Raw genomic sequence first — 17935 nt, 5'->3', positions numbered from 1 at the left:
TTTCCCAAGGTAAAATGTAAGGTAAATCCTGGTGATAAAGCATAGTGCTATTCTTACGACCCCGAGAGCAAACATCAATCAAGCCCCTGGAAGACAGCCTCAGCACCATGTCCCCAAAAACCTTCAAGTGAAACCAAAGATCAAGAGGTTGCTCATTTTTTTGTTTGATGTGAGGTGGGGCGGGGGGGAGGAGCAGAACATTTGGAGTTCTCTTCATTGTAGAAGTGATTTGGTGATACCTCAAACAGATGGAAATTGAGCTACCATACAACCCAGCAGTTCCACTACTGGGCATTTACCCAGAAGAAATAAGAAACTGACTATAACCAGGCATCTGTTGTCCAATGTAAGTCACTACATGGTTCAAAATCACATACACACAAAAAAATGGAAGCAGCCTAAATTTTCATCAATAAACTAATGAATTAAAAAAAAACTCTGGTATATACATACAATGGACACTATGCATCCCTAAAAAACAGTGGTGAAACAATGAAGCACATCATCTCACGGAAAGAGTTGGAGGATATTCCACTGAGTGAAGTTAGCCAAGCACAAAAGGGCAAGTACAATATGAGTTCCCCTGAGGTAAGTTCAAATAGCAGAAGAGGCACAAGGGAAGATGCTCACAACACACAATCCCAGGCTGAGGAACAGATATTCTGGCATGAGCCAAACCAAGCTTAATGATTCAAACATCATCAAAACCAATGCAGATAGCATCTTCCCCCTCCTCTCACATGCATTTTAAGGCACAGAGGAGTGGGGGAGGTAGAACGACAGCAATAGGGTGTCAGGGCACTAACCCGCCCAAGGCAGGGATATTGTTAGACTCCACTGGAAAGGGAAAGCTGGAGTAGCCCTCATTCCAGGGTGCCATCCTTGAGGTTCCTGCTCGGAGCAGCTCATTCCCAGAGATGAGTGCAGTGTCAGCCTTTGTTTTTCTACACAAAATAGAGAAGATAAACAATCCTATGTAGAGAACAACTGGACTAACAGTTCCTGGGGGGCGTGGGAGGGGAGGAGGGGAGGAGGCGTGAGCAGTGAGCCATTAATGACAGGTACAGGGGGAAAGTAAGGGATCTAAAATTGATGGCGAGGAGGGTATAGCTTTTCTGGCCAGGTTTAATAAGTCAAATGGTATTTGAGAGGAATTCTTGAAAAATGAATGATGGGTAAACATGATAGTGGGGCAGGAGGGAAAAGGGGAAAAAGAGAAAAGAGGAAATATATGTATATTTAAATATATAAATATATACGTGTTTGTTTATATATGCAAATACAACAAGTAAGCTGTTGGACTTTGGGCCTCTACTTACACCTTGCCTCAGCACAAGAACAGTTTCTTCTAATGACGTGGTATTGTACAACACTCACCTTCCCGCCATGTGTGCCGAAGACAAAATGGGTGCATAAGCAAATGTGGTGAAGAAAGATCATGATGCACAGCTATTAAAAGATTTGGCATCTGGGGTCTTAACGGCATGTAGGTAAACAAGCATCCATCTAGCAAGGAAGCAACAGGGCCCATAAGAAAGTAGCACACCAGCCTGTGTGATCCTGAGGTGTCAATGGGAAGAGGTATCAGAAGTTCAAAAACAAGCAACCAAATCAATGTGAAGAGGTGTGGATGTAGTAGAGACCTAAAACTCACCTGTACGATCATTGGAGAGTCCCTCAGAAGGGCCACATGAATGGGATGGTCAATCCACGGCAAGGTACAGCACCCCACATAACCATCCTCTGCTTCTTTAATACTATTATGTTTTTTCCCTCACTATTATGTTTTTTAATTTGTTTACCTCATTAATCATGTTAGATTTACATATGTCATTTGTATATTTAAGAGTGTTCAATACATGAAGGCTAAGATAACTCACCCTTCAGAAACAGTAACAGGAGTAATGGTTCCCTGAGGGTACGGGAAGGGGCAGAGAGCGAGGAATAGGGAGCTGATAGCATTGGTGATTTTATAACTCTACTCGATGGGATCAAATGACAAAATTGTTTGTGAATGGATATACAGGGGGGGAATTTAAAATGGGGGTGGGAAGGTGTAGGAGGGGGTAACAAGGAGATAACATCAAGGAGTTCAAGAAGAAAGAAAATGTTTTGATACTAATGAGGTAGTAATTGTACAAAACTGCTTGATGTGATTGAACTATGGAATGTTATATCTGTAAGAGTTCCCAAAAAAGGATTTAACAATTTTTTTACAATAGCTTCTCAATATTTTTGCTGGTGGTAAATATTTTCATGCACTCATGTATAAATGCTTATTTTTCTTTTAAAACTATTGTCAACAACTGTATGAGCCAGCTTACTTGCTTTCTCTCTGGATTATTATTTTTTAGACTTTTTATCATTGATGTTGGTGAAGGTTTACAGAGCAGATCAGCGTTTTACATTCAACAATCTATACATATTTTGTTTTTGCACAACCATTTCAGTGCCTTCAGTGTTTGCTTTTCCATCCCTCCTCCTTTCCTAAATTTAAAAAAAAAAAAGACCAGGATGACTGGTCTGGTAGAATAACTACTAGAACATCGGCCCTTAGGAATCTTGCAAGGCTGGATCTGCACTCACCCCTGACTAGATTTTCAGTCAGATAACAGACAGGTCTAGAAGGTGAACGACAATCCCTTGGAGGCATATCCCTAGAACTAATTTGATGTGCCAGCAAAAGTTCAGCATTTTCCTAGAAACAAAGTTCAAAGGCAGGAAGGGATAGGGAAAGGGGGGAACTGAACCGAGGCGCATGGTTAGGAAGTGCAGTGAGGACTGTTAACTTGTGGGAGCAGCAAACAATGGCACGAAACAAGATGTGCACCCAGACTGGCACAGCACTGGCTGCTGAAGAGACAGCGAATGCGCTTTATAAACTTGCACCCAAATCATCATTTTAAAAAGTTTAAAATAAATAAATAAGAACAAAGGAAAATAACTTAGCATGTCCTCAAATATATTTTCTGGTAGTTCTGAAATTTATTGTGTTTACTACTAATAAATATAGATAAACCAATGGGAAGTAAATATAAAAGTAAAGGTCATATTAAGTTCCACAGCTTATAAGAGGAAGCTAGGCCTAAACTCTTTTAACTTTTCCTTCCCTTCATTTTTCTTCTTTTATCAGGAATGTATCCTACTCAATCCCCTAAGTCTGCTTTAATTGAAGCATTAAGGTACTGGACTTCCCTTCAGTGTTTGGGAAAGAAGTCCCCATCCCAAACATCCCATATTGGACATAAGAATGATGCAGCTTTACTCTGAGTTCAGAAAAACAAAACCAAACAAACCAGGCTAAGAGCACTCTGTCTTCCTCTTTCATATGGGTCAATCTCCAGCAATTCACCTCACCCACCCTCACATACCGAGCATTACATGCCTTTAACCACAGTGTAACAGCCTCCCACGCCCCACCTCCATCTCTTTCTCATATGTATTCTGTGCAAGTAATAATATAAGTTACTATACTTCTTCTTACTTAACCATTGGGTAGCACAGAAATGATATTTTAGGAATAATTATTCCAGTCAATGTTTTTCCTTATGAGCATGTCAAAGAAGATTATACTGTAGCATATAGTAGGAAATATTGATCAATAACACTTCTTAAAGGTTGCTTACATCTTAATATGATGATCCTAAGAATGTATACAAGGAAAAATAACTGAACTAGATGATGTCTTGAGATTCTTATTTACAGATGAAGATGAATTACCTAATAGCTAACACTGACACCAATGCACTACCATGAGGCGATTGAACTGATGAAAAGATAACAGTAGCAAGCTGAGAGAATCTACAAGTTGGGAGACAAATGAGGAAGTATATCACCCTGTGCACACAATTAAAGTGATTTTCCTCCCCTAGCAATGAAATTATATCTCAGAATTTTGCTTTGAAACTTATGATGAAAATAGCACCTATCAGAACTAGTGAATAATTACCTGGAATTAAAATAGCAGAACTGAAAGCTATATGAACTCATGCTGCTAAAGAACTATGTGCATCTTAAAGCGCTACTAACTTATGGACACAATTTAACAGCGCACAATTAATGTATACTTATTTAATTATAGTTATTTAGGCTCATTGCTTCTGATTTAGGCTTCTGTTAGAAACACATTGGGCTACAGTTGTTAAGTTCACAGATATATTATCTCTATGTCTCCAAGAATAATTGGAAGTTAGACATCATTCTGATTTCTCATTTTCTGTTCCCACATTAGAAGCTTGAACATAAACAAAGAAATGATGACATAGAATGATTCTGAATTGAATATGTCTCTGAAAAACCTCTCAGGCTACCCATCGATGTCTGCAAATTCTCTTCTCATTAAGAGGAACCATGTTAAAGAGACAGTGTCTGGGATCTTAAAGGCTTGAAGGTGAACAAGCGGCCATCTAGCTCAGAAGCAACAAAGCCCACATGGAAGAAGCAAACCAGCCTGTGCGATGACGAGGTGCCAAAGGGATCAGGTATAAGGCATCATCAAAAAAGAGTGGTCTAGGGAAAGAAATGAGAAAGGCAGGGTGCGATGTAGCACCGGTGAAGAATACAGCTTTCCCCTAGATCCTAGATGCTTCCTCCCACGCAACTACCATGATCCAAATTCTACCTTGCACGTCTGGATAGAGCAGAGGTTGTACACTGGTACATATGGGGGCTGGAGACACAGGGAATCCAGGGTGGATGATACCTTCAGGACCATGGGTGTGAGGGACGATGCTGGGAGAGTGGAGGGTGAGTGGGTTGGAAAGGGGGAACCGATTACAAGGATCCACATGTAACCTCCTCCCTGGGAGACGGACAACATAGAAGGGGTGAAGGGAAACACCGGACAGGGAAAGACATGACAAAATAATAATCCATAAATTATCAAGGGCTTATGAGGGAGGGGGGAGCGGGGAGGGAGGGGGAATAAAAGGACCTGATGAAAACGGCATAAGTGGAGAGCAAATGCTTTGAAAATGATTAGGGCAAAGAATGTACAGATGTGCTTTATACAATTGATGTATGTGTATGTATGGATTGTGATAAGAGTTGTATGAGTCCCTAATAAAATGTTTTAAAAAAAGAAAGAAAGAAATATATTCCCACATATCAAATAAAAAATAAATAAATAAAAATAAAAGGAAGTCCCAGGTACTGCTAAATTAGAAATAATGTGCTATTCAAATATTTGTGTCTTAGGAACAAATAAAAGTCAATAAAAATTCATGGCTAATGTGGCAGGAGAAATGTAATTAAATAAAAGGGCTTGAAATTGTACCAAACTTTCAATACAGAGAGCATATATTAGGAAGGGTGACACAATTGTGTGGGGCCATTTAAGGGTTTGAATCAAAACCTTGATATGATTGAGCCCACATTTCACCAGTATCACTCTGGTTGCTGTTGAGAACAGACTGAATACAGATTACTACAATATACCAATCTTCAAAAAGTGGCAGTGCACAAAGTGACTGACTTTATTTTGGATATGCAGGTTTGAGTCAAATGAATTTGCTGACTGTTCAGAACGGAGAATGAAAGGCAAAGGGGAGTGAAAGGATGCCTCCAGGTTTATGGTCTGAAGAATGAGGGCAGACTTACCATTCCTAAAGTCGTGGAGAATGCAGGGGAAGCAGGTTTTGAGAGTTTATAAGATGCTAACTCATACTGACTAGGCCTGATCTGCTTGTGCACCTTCCTAGTAAAGGTGTAAAGTATACAGCTGTATATATGAGTTTAAAGCTGTTAGTGATAAAAGCTAAAAATACCAATCCGATTGCCATCAACATAATGGAGAGTATGAAGTACTTGTGATGCTAAGAATAAACCAAAATCACCAGCACCACGTCGGTTCTGACTCTTAGACCTTACTAGGCAGAGACCCACTCCTGTGGGTTTCCGAGACTCTAAAGTGTTAAGGGAATAGAAAGCCTCATATTTCTCCCATGAAGTGGCTGGTGGTTTAGAACTGCTGCCCTTGTGGTGAGCAGCCCAACACATAGCTCCTGGTAAAAGTCTGAGAAACTAGAGCGCTACAAATTTTAAAGGTTGGAGATAAGTGAAAAACTAAAAATAATAGATAAAAATAATGAACCAGAAACACCTGATCATTTTAAGGAAGAAAACCAGATGAGTATGTTTTCTAGAAATCAAGTAAAGAATATGTTTCCAACAAAAGAGAGAAGAATCAATAGTGTCAAGTGATATTGATACATCTAGTCCGAGGAGGACTGAGATTTGACCAGTGAATTCAATGCTAGGAAATCCATTGAGTAGGACAAGGTTAAATACCTGACTAGAACTGGTTCAAGAATGAAGTTAGACGCATATCTTCTGCTACATACAAAAACTAACATGCAGTAGCTCAAATATATAATAGCATAGAAAAGAAAACATGGAGAAAAAAACGTTTGGCGTTAGTGTTCAACATGGTCTTAGATATAATCCTGAAAGCTTAAACAACAAAAGATAAAATAAATAAATGTCCCGCCTACCAAAAAATTTAATATCCAATAAGGGAGAAGTTAGAGAAAAACTACTTCTATACATAGGAGGACTTTATCGACAACTTAGCGAGTGGGAGAATATTTCAGTGAAAGTCCATGTCAATGAACCCATGTACAAAATGCATCTGCAACTATGACTACTTTGTTTATGAATCTATTGAGCAAGGACAGGAATGACTGAGGAAAGAGAACAGTCTATCAACTGGTTGGTTAAAACTCTCCTTTGCTGAGGTCACCTTTGATGACTATCTATGTAACACAGACGTCTTCATTTATTCAGCCTATTCAGAGCAGTCTATCCACATACTCCCCCTTACCTCAAGATTACCAATTTTCTGATCATGCTCCTTCAAAGTCCCTGATCAGGAGGCAAGTAATTGGTCACAGCCCATGAATCAATCTACACTCAAGCATCTGCTCATTTCTACAGAGCAAATAAAGTAAACCACATGGTGGTTTGCTCAAAGTTCTGCTTCTTGAGGGGATTTCCCCCACTCCTGTCCTTCAGTGAGCTCACAGAAAGGGGCTGCTATCCTCCACTTCCAAGCAGTGACTGCAAAACACGCAGAGTTATCTATTAACAAAGCACAAGTTTTCTCTTCCTCAACCAACCAATCATAGAGACTCCTAATGAGGCCAAGAGAAGAAAAGGAACGGGGACCATAGGCATTTGGGCCACTTTTTCAAGTCGCTTGTTTGTATGTTCATTCAGGTCTTGTTTGCTTGAGCTCAACCTCATATATCACTTCCATTTAATGATGGAAAACGGCTTTGTACACTGGATTTTATGACAGACAACCTCCAATTCATCATAGAAAATTCTGTATCATACAGACTTATTGTACAGTGACTGTGTGTGTAAAAAATCTGTATTGTGACTTATTGACCCATGCTTAGTCTTTACGAAGACTCAGTTACAAGTCAAAAGATGTTTTCTCAAAAGGAGTATACCATATATACTCGAGTATAAGCCGGCCTGAATATCCACTGAGGCACCTAATTTTACCCCAAAAACTGCATTAAAATGTGACCTCCTCCCTGGGAGGGGGACGGCAGAGAAGGGGGGGAAGGGAGACTCCGGATAGGGCAAGATATGACAAAATAACGATGTATAAATTACCAAGGGCACATGAGGGAGGGGGGATCAGGGACGGAGGGGAAAAAAAAAAGAGGACCTGATGCAAAGGGCTTAAGTGGAGAGCAAATGCTTTGAGAATGATTGGGGCAGGGAATGTATGGATGTGCTTTATACAATTGATGTATGTATATGTATGGATTGTGGTAAGAGTTGTATGAGTCCCTAATAAAATGTAAAATAAAAAAAAAGAAAATAATTAGGGCAAAAACTGTACAGATGTGCTTTATACAATTGATGTATGTATATGTATGGATTGTGATAAGAGTTGTATGAGCCCCTAATAAAATGTTAAAAAAATGTACTGAAAAACTCAGCTTATACTGGAGTATATATGGTACACATTTTTTTAATATCAACGTTGACACAAATGGCACATGCACACAAATATACTGCTGTGAAGTGAAATGGCTTGCCATGGCTTTTCTATTCATATTCTTTGTAACTCCCACCAAATACCTTGGTGGGAGAATGTAAGAAATGCGTAGGGCATCCTAACTCAAGGACCGGTCAGTCCTGATTATCAGGAAAGACTCAACACCAGAAAAGAGTAGGCGCCATACAGACCCCTGTCTGCAGCAGGGAAGACAGCCGGAGCACCAAGCCTGCAAATCCGAGACCATGAGCCAGAAGACAGGGGCCAAGCAGAGACCATAAGACGGAGTAGCGTGCCCACAAAAGAGTAAAGTTGAATGCCTCAGGGCAGGAGGCTGACTTACAGAGGGTAGTACCCTTTGAGCATTTGTCCAAACTAATGAACTTTTCATTTTTATTCTCGTAGGGGAGAGGCCAAAGGGCCGTGTGGCTGGGAGATTGAGAGCCAGAAAGAGGCATAACTACCAGCATGACTCAAAAGAGGCCCTGGTGTGGACAAAGGACTGTATCCTTAATAATTTCTGATTGTGACATATGGAAGAAGTCTGTTAACTTTTCCACGAGGCCTCATCATCATGAGTCCTGCCTGTGAGTTCTATGTGGCCATTGCAATGGATTGTTGAATCCAGTAACAAAGAAGCGTGAGACAGAGCGTGGTGTCAAAATAGAGCAGAGAAAGTGGGAGGGTAGAGAAATGTCTTAGCTTTGCCTGTGGTGATCAGCCATGGGCTAGCACTGTGTTGGAGTCTCCTTTCCCCTGTGTAGCCAGAGGAGGTCAGGTGTGATGCCTGCCTATAACACATATAGGAAGGTTGTGTAGTTTACAAAGAACTTTAATAGTATGTTGTTTGCATACTATTTTGCATACATATATGGTAGTTATCATTATTTCAAAATTCTAAGGGTCTGCCTGTGATTCAGCAATATAGGCCTGAAAAAGACTCCGAATAGTACTATTCACCACTGACACTTCAGGAATACTAGATTAGCTAGATCATAAGGTCTGAGTGGCAGGCAAGCTCACATGGCAGTCTGGGCTTTCTTCAGTCTTCTCTTCTTCTGGACCCTCCTCAAAACTTGTCAATCACTCAGGAAAAAGACCCAATGGTAGCAACAAAGAAAAATACAACTTTTCTCTAGTTCCTAAATGCTTCCTCTCCCCTCCCCACCCCACTATCATGATCCCAATTCTACCTTGCAAGTCTAGCTAGACCAGAGACTGTACACTGCTACAGATAGGAACTGGAAACACAGGGAATCCAGGGTGGATGATCCCTTCAGGACCAGTGGTGTGAGTGGCAATACTGGGTATGTAGAGGGAGAGTAGGTTGGAAAGGGGGAACCAATTAAAAGGATATACATGTGACCCACTCCCTGGGGGATGAATAACAGAAAAGTAGGTGAAGGGAGACGTCAGACAGGACAAGATATGATAAAATAATAATTTATAAATTATCAAGGGCTCATGAGGGAGGGGGAGCAGGAAGGGAGGGGAAAAATGAGGACCTGATGCCAGGGGCTGAAGTGGAAAGCAAATGTTTTGAGAATGATGAGGACAATGAATGTACAGATGTGCCTGACACCATTGATGTATGTATGGATTGTGATAAGAGTTGTATAAGCCTCTAATAAAACGATTCGAAAAAAGACCCAATGGCATAGCCAAAGGACGCATATGTTGCTTCCCAAATCCAAAGAGGTCCCCGAGACCTGCAACTCATTTATAGAATTAAGAGCGGCCAGATGGGACGCTGCTAGCTCATCCTAAGATGTAGAGTGGGAGGCAGGTGAGAGAATGATGCGTAGGATGCAGGGAGAAAAGAGAGTACATTTTGCCAGAGCATCCACATGTATTGGATGCAGGCCACACCGCTATGAAAGCACAGCTGACTGACTGCTTACATCAGGTCACAAAATGAGGATGATGACAGACTATCTTCCAAACGATTGCAAAGCACAGCCTAGCCAATTTGATATATAACATTACCACATTCTCCTTTCATAATTCTTTACCTTTTGACAAAGTATAACAACAAAGGTATTAAAATCAATACTACATATGATGGAAAGCATTTTACCTTGCTTGCCATCAGCATGTCTTGTAACTTCGGGAAGATAGCAGTTTGGCACGGGATATGATGAAAACATTGGCCAAGGATATGGAGCAGAACCCTGGACACGAAAGGGAGCAGATAGTTTTAACGAGCAGTTTAAAATATTATTTAGTTTTAAAACTTTATGAATTACCATTGATTTATGTTGCCTTTTTTCCCTTAGAACTTTCAGAGAAGTTACCCACCTACCTGCATAAGCAATTTGATATTCAACAACTGAATATTCTAACGGACAATAAGTCAAATGAAGAAGAGCAGGGACAACACTGATGACAGGCATCTGGTAACTTGTCCGGACATCTACAACTGACAATGATGATTTTATCATTTTTTCGTGAAAGGAAAATTATAGCCTTCAAAATAGACCATGCATTTGCAAGTTTGTTCACCGAAGTGCGTCTCTTGTGCTGTCAATCATTTCTATCTCACCCTTCCCAGGGTGACAGGCAAAGGAAAACTGCACTCAACGCCAACAACAACAAAACACCTTCTGAGAAAACTGAACTCCATGAATATTGATAGAAGTACAGGTACTCGGTAGTGTCAACGAAATACACAAGAATAAAGTTATCTAATAAAAGTTACCTTTCATAAGAGTGGGGGACATTGAAGGTAAAATCGCAAAGGCACACAGAAACAATGACAACTTTTTAAATAAAACAACATCCCCACTCGACTCCATAAAGCAGCACTCGTGACTCGGACGCATCAAGGACGCTGCTTTAGTTTGAAAAGGCTCACTTGCATCCTAAAGTTTTCAGGTAGCAAAAGTTCGACTTTGTGATGCAGACATGAGAGAGTCGATGTTATTACGTGTCACTAGAGTTGGCTGCCTTGCTTCTAAATATGTCATGGACAAATTCAACCACTTCATCTCCATCTTACTCACCTTTTCTAGTGTCCTTGGAGGCAAAATCCTTTCTAGTGGCCCACCAATAAGATGTATCCTAACAAGAATGTGATTTCTTTCTACTGACAAGGCATCAATTATGAAGTCTCTGAAATATAAATACATCATTGTTGTTATTGCCTAATGAAATACAGTTTATTTTTATAATCAAGAAACAAATGTAAAAGAAAAAAAGCAAAAAATGTACTTTTGATAAATAGATCATCAAAGTAACATTTTCAAACAAAGGACTAAATTGACTTTTTATCTTAGAAAGTAAGTCATTGATAGAGATATTATTTATACAATGAAATTGAGAAAAGACTTTTTACTGAGAAATGTTAGTATATTTAAATAAGAAATAGAACTAAGATACACATTAGTTCTACAGTGACTTTAAAAATTAAGTTTTAGCCAAGTTTCATTAAATTCTAGTTCATGCCTTAAATACAATAAAAATACTAGTTTTGAACGGCTCCCATATTTCTTATGTTCCTCTATGCTTTTAAACTCAGATTAGAATGAGCATACTTTTTTTGCTGTTTTGGTTTTCTAATTACAGACACAAACTCAGTATGAGCAATTGACTAAGTGCATTCAATAAATGTCAGCCAAGTTGAGGCAATGGCAGATGTGAGTTATTAATAGAAAAAATTGTCATCATTTGGCAAATAAACACCATGTATGATTATAAACTAACCTAATTAAGAAAATGAAATAAATAGGGTCTTTAGCAGGAACACAAAATTAAATACTTTGCTCAATGAGTCAACCTGTACATGCAACCTAAGTTTAAATGTAATGCAAGTTTAAAGAATAGAAACATCACGTGTAGAAAGTGCTGCCATAAACCACAGTCCTCTTCAGGAGCATGATCATCGTCTTCCTGACCATGCATGTACTCTTTGTTGCTTTTCACTCTTATGACTTAAGCATATTCAGCTTAGTTACTGGAGAAGCATCTAAGAACAATACTAAAAACCACTTCCTTAAAAAAGCATCTGCTAAAATAAAGTTGTTTTTTATTCTTGTATTTGATGGATCTTTCTTTTACCTGCAGTTTTCAGAGGTCTCTAAAATACTTTCTTCTTGGGCAGTTAGTAACATTTCAGAGAGTTGATACTGCGCCTCTAATAAGAGAAGTGTGTCCAGAGAACAACATGCCACACTTAATAGCCTATTAAAAAAAGGAAAAAGCAGGGTTTACAAAATGTTTAAAAAATTTAGAAACTTTCTTAATGCTCCAAGTCATATCTATAGATCAAAACACAAAACTGAGGTGAAAGAGCATTTTCATTATGTTTCATTTTCTGACAATCTAGATGGAGTGCCCCATGAATAGTTGGCCCCGGAAATACTTAAGCGCCACACCAATGGATTCAACGGACCAAGACAGAAGACACTGAAGAGAAACTGAAAGCAGGGAGAGAAGGTGGAAGGGAGGGAGGGAGGAAAGGGGAAAGAAGAGCTCATGTAGTCAAGGCAATACCTCAAAGTGGGCTCGAGTATAGTATTATAAGTAATCTAGACACGACTTAAAGGAAGGACCCGTGGTGGCATAGGGGTTATGTACTGGGCTGCAATCCCCAAGGTCTGTGGTTTGAAACTGCCAGGTGCTCTGCAGGAGAAAGACGGGCTTTCCAGTCCTATAAGCAGTTTCAGTGTCGTGAGCTCACAGGGGCAGTTCTGCCCTGCAGGATCTCTAAGAGTCAGCCTCGACTTAATGGCCATGGGGAGAGACTATTTAAAGGACACCAGAGGATATAAGTAGGTGACATGCAAATACTACATCATTTTACATAAAGGGCTTGAGCATTCTTCGATTTTGATATTGAGTGCAAGGGGTGTCCTGGAACTAATCCACCACATATACAAAAAGTGGACTGTGTGTATGTATGTTTGTAGATAGATAGATACATAGATAGATTGATGATAGACAGATAATGACAGAAATTGATATAGATAGATGACAGATATATTTATTACTGAAAAAACATGACAGACATATTTGCCAATTCAGCAGTTCACATGTATATAATTTACCATTAATTAATCATATTGGGAAAACTCTACTAGTAATCATTGCCAAATTTTACTCTCTAAACAGAAACCCATTACTTCCAATGACTCCACTTTTCATCCTCACATAAAATTTTAACTATTTTAAGTAGAAATCTGCTATCCAAAATCTGCTATTGAAATATTATTTAAAAGGTGATTGGTAATTTCTCATCTTATTTTTTAAATTTCATCAAAATCTAACATAAAAATGAATAGTAAATTTCCTTCTTAATGACCACTCAACTAACTTAGGTATTTATCAGAGAATATTAGCAAATAACAAAAATCTGCAAAGCGATATAACTTTTGATGGGCAGGAATCCCCTTTGTTACTCTGCCTCAGAGTCTCCAAGCTGCTCCTGTTATGTCTCATGGTTTCCTTGCCTCGGCCTCCAGTCTCGGCCTCGCTCCTCTGGTCTGTCCCGCAGTCTGTGCGGCACAGTCTCTCGAGACTCTAGTCTCAGCCTCTGGCACTTCAGACACAGAGCTCAAACATGTCCTTCTGATGGCCCCTGGGCTTCTCTCGGTGCTTCCAGATGACTCTGATACCCAGAGGAATGGCTTTGAGGCAAGTGTGGTTTTTGTTTTTCAGCAGACCATATGCCCACGGAAACAAGTGTGACTTGCTTAAGGTCACATCTTGTTGTTGTTGTTGTTAGGTACCATCGAGTTGGTTTCAACCGATAGCAAACTTATGCACAACAGACCAAAACACTGCACGGTTGGGCACCATCCTCACAGCTGTTCCTGTGCGTGAACTCATTGTTGCAGCCAAGGCGTCAATCCGTTTCCTGTGGGCCCTTCTCTCCTTCACTGCCCCTCTATTGGACCAAACATGATGTTTTTCTCTGCGGACTGGTTTCTTCTGACAATATGGCCAAAGTATGTAAGATAAGGTCTTCCTATTCTTGGAGTACTCTCGCCATACCACTTCCAAGACAGATGGGTTTGTCCTTTTAGAAATTCATGATACCTTCAATATTCTTCTCCAGCACAATTAAAATGCTTCTATTCTTCATTGGTTTTCTTTATTCGATGTCCACTTTGCACATGCGGCAGTTCAAAATACCATGGCTTGAATCAGGTGCACCTTAGTCCTCAAAGGAACCTCCTTGCTCAATATTCTAAAGAGATTTTACGCAGCAAATTTACCAGATGCAACTTGTCTTTTGAATGCTGTTTCCATGAGCACTGATTTTGGACCCAAGCAAGACAAAATCCCTGACAACGTCAATCTTTTCTCCATTTATCATGATGATACTTATGGTCCAGTTGAGAAGTCTTAATTCCACCTTACTCCTGGTCCATTAGCATAGCAGAGAACTTTCTCCAAAAACAGGATTCTAGCCATTCGTACAGAGTACGTAATATCTCACAGCAGGAATTATGGCTAGACAGGCCATACTCATTGACTACATCTTACCCACTCTATTGAGGTCCTTCTAAAGTGAGCCCACTCATAGCAGCTGGCAGTGTTATTGAGGCACCAGCTCATTCTTATGATATCAGGGTGGCTGGTGGAAGCTAAGATTTTGAGGTTCATAAATCCACTGAATTAATTGGTTCCATATGTGCAAATTTTCTTCACTCTTTTTGCTCTAGTTGAAAAGGGAGCAGCAGTAGCACCTTAGATGCCTATCACAAGCTTTAAGATGCCAGTAGGAGATTGGTCTTCATGGATTATATGTCCATTGCACTTGAAATCACCTGCAAAGATGGTCCCGAACCCCCAGACCAAACAATGTACTCCAAGGTGTTTGCTTATAACTTGGGAATTCTTATAATTTTGCTTGTGTGTTCTAGTATATTCATGAATATATTTACTGTACAAGTAAATCAAAATGCAGAAATAACTTCTTGTTCTTCCCATACCTTCTCAGCTTGCTTGACTTTGTAGGCATCCACTCAGAGATAATTGCAGGATTGTGTACATAATAGTATTTACTAGCATTTCCCTTTGCTGCCTTTAACCTATGTCTCCTCTCAGTGTCTTTCCTGCCTCCATCGTTTTGTCAGTGTCTCAAGTATTATTTATTGCCTTCCTTACCTTCACCCCAGTTAACACTTGTCTCTCCTCCAATCAGTGATCTGTGCTTATTTCCCCTCATGCCCATAATAACCATCAAAGAATACTTATTTTAGTGTAAAACCCTTTGGTTGAGATTTTACAACACAGGCCTTATAAAATATGTGTCATTTTGTAATTCACAAATTTCACTCTGCCTAATAGCCTCCAGAGGTACCCAACTTTTGAGGTGTTTTGCAGATCCATCATAATTATTTCATAATATTTAATACTCCATTGTGTGCATGCACAAAAGTTTATTTATTAATTCATTGATCGGCATTTAGGGTTTTTCCATCTTTTTGTTTAAATGGAACTAAATCAGTGATGATGTGCTGATTGTGAAAATGATGCCAACTTCTCCTAATTGGGAGAAGTCTGACCTGATGTCCTTCATCTTTTGTGATCTGTGAGATTGGTAAGATCTTTGCTTTCCCCTTATAAATAAGTACAGCAAAGGTAATAGATTGAGTGTGATTATATGTACATAATTAGATGATTACTGTGGCAGTTACATGACCTATCAACTTGAGGAAGGGGTAGAGTCTGCTCCATCAATTAGGTTGCAGCTTGAAGACCTCATTTGGAGGTGCTACAGAGATAAACAGCTCGCTGGAGACAGGACACACTCACTCCCTGGGAGACATTCTTGCTGACAAGACACATGGAGATATGCTAGAGTCCTGTAGCTGGCGGAGCTACATGGAAACCCCTGCCAGTGCTAAGATGCTTTAACTGCCACTGGATCCACAAGACTTTCCACCCACTGGCCTATGATCGTTCTCTTGCATTTGGTGTCATTGTATGTGCTGCATGAGTCTAAGGAAGAATTTATAGACTGGTAACAGGAATATGGGCTAATATCAGATTTATGGACTTGACCTGGACTGGGCTGGGGTATTTTATTAATGTACAATTGCTCTTTGATAGAAAGTTCTTTCTTATACACAAATGAGTGTCTATGAATTTGTTTCTATAGTTCACCCAGACTAACACAATTATATTATATGGGACTGGACTGTATTCCTTGCTGGAGTCTCTCTACTCTGCTAGCTTTATAGAAACAAGCCACCATGCTGGGGAAAACACCTGGTAAGAACAATAGGAAGTCTCTCAATGACAGCCGACAAAACCTTCAGTTTCTCATCATCAAGAAAAGGAGACGATACAGCCAGCCCCATGGCGAGATGCGACATCGTGTACTGACCCATGGCCCTACACGGGACAGCACCTGAGACACAGTGGGGGATGTGCGACTGAGCTGACCCCACCGCACTGAGGCAAAACACTGGGGACATGCAATGGAGTGGCGGGGGAAGCAGCAGTACAGTTGGGATCTGGAAACACAGGGAATCTAGGACAGATTAACCCCTCAGGACCAATGGTGAGAATGGCGATACCAGGAGGGAATGGAGTGTAGGAAGGGGGAACCAATCTCGGGGATCGACATATAACCTGCTCTCTGGGGGGTGGACAACAGGAAAGTGGGTGAAGGGAGATGCCGGACAGTGTAAGATAAGATAAAATAATGATTTATAAATTATTAATGGTTCATGAGGGAGGGGGAGGGGGTGGAAGGAGAGGGGTAAAAGGAAAATGAGCTGATTTCAGGAACCCAAGTGGAAGGTGAATTTTGAGAATGACGAGGGCAACGAATGTAACAGGGCGCTTTACTCAATTGATGTATGTATGGATTATGATGAGCTGTATGAGCCCCAATAAAAATGATTTTTTTAAAGAAAAGGAGACATCTAATTCTAAAACCACAAAGAACCAAATTATACCAACACTCTGAGTGACTTTAGAAGCAGAACTTTGCCTAATCGAGTTTCAAATGAAACCACACTCCCAGGTGACACCTTGATTGCAGCCTTCTAATAGCGTTACCTCACAAGTTTCTGTCCAGGCACAAAGTAACTGGGTCCTCTGTTATCATGGAAAAAGAGGTCCCACTGACAATAGCATAAATAAATAAATAAATAAATAGCCCCCAAAACAGTAGCACATACAATATAACAAATTTTAAAAGAATTGCACAGGACCTAACTGAAGAAAGCTATGATCTATCCGTGAGGAATGTGAAAAATTCAATGGAGACACATCAACATCACCTAGATAAGAAAGTTAAAGATGGTAACGAAGTGAATTCTCCTTCTACTCATGTGTGAGTTTAATTTAAATTTACAGTAACCAATAATTTAATCAAAATTTTACATTTTTAAAGTATTTTTTATAACAGAAGAATAAAATGATGAATATGTATACCTTCATTATTATCAAATACTTATATTTATTGGTGCTGAATTTGGGAGCAAGGTACATGTTAATCCTCACAATAACTTTGTGAGGAACATATGTATGGAGTCTTCTTCTCACATATAAATAGATGCAGAGATATTAAGGATATTGCCGAAAATAACCATGGCTCTGTTAGGCACCTATGTCTTATAGTTTGACTCCAGAACCCACAATCTTAGCCATTGGGTAGTAGCTGTCTATTACTCTGTAATACACAAGCATATAAGACTGCAAAATTAAATCAACACAGGATGTATAAAGCATCAATGGAGAAAGCTATAAAAGTTTAAGCGGAGTATTTAAAGTACATGTAATTAAATGGAAATAGATATCAGGTTGATCGATCAGAAAACATTAAAAGAGTATCAACAATTAATGTATGCAATGTTATAAGAGCTGTAAGGGCCCCCAAATAAAATGATTTTTAAAGGAGTATCAATTCATTCTAAATTGATCTGTACATTTAATATAATGATAATTAAAATCCCAATTGGT

At 39.6% G+C, this 17935-nt stretch overlaps 1 protein-coding gene across 5 annotated transcripts in view; it reads right to left on the bottom strand.

The window, feature by feature from the left end:
• The window catches only part of TBC1D32 (TBC1 domain family member 32), a 279831-nt gene that overhangs the window by 76937 nt on the left and 184959 nt on the right, over positions 1-17935 (bottom strand). For all 5 annotated transcript variants that reach the window (XM_075554618.1, XM_075554617.1, XM_075554615.1 and 2 more), the window contains 3 exons: positions 12071-12193; positions 11017-11125; positions 10092-10185 (listed from right to left, as the gene is read on the bottom strand). In XM_075554618.1, the coding sequence (XP_075410733.1) occupies positions 10092-10185; positions 11017-11125; positions 12071-12193 (326 nt within the window). The remainder of the gene's footprint in view (positions 1-10091; positions 10186-11016; positions 11126-12070; positions 12194-17935) is intronic.

This window comes from Tenrec ecaudatus, chromosome 7 (assembly GCF_050624435.1).
Source record: "Tenrec ecaudatus isolate mTenEca1 chromosome 7, mTenEca1.hap1, whole genome shotgun sequence".
In the NCBI taxonomy this organism is placed as follows: Eukaryota; Metazoa; Chordata; class Mammalia; order Afrosoricida; family Tenrecidae; genus Tenrec; species Tenrec ecaudatus.
Note: the sequence above shows the minus strand (reverse complement) of the source record. Positions and strands in the feature narration are given on the sequence as shown.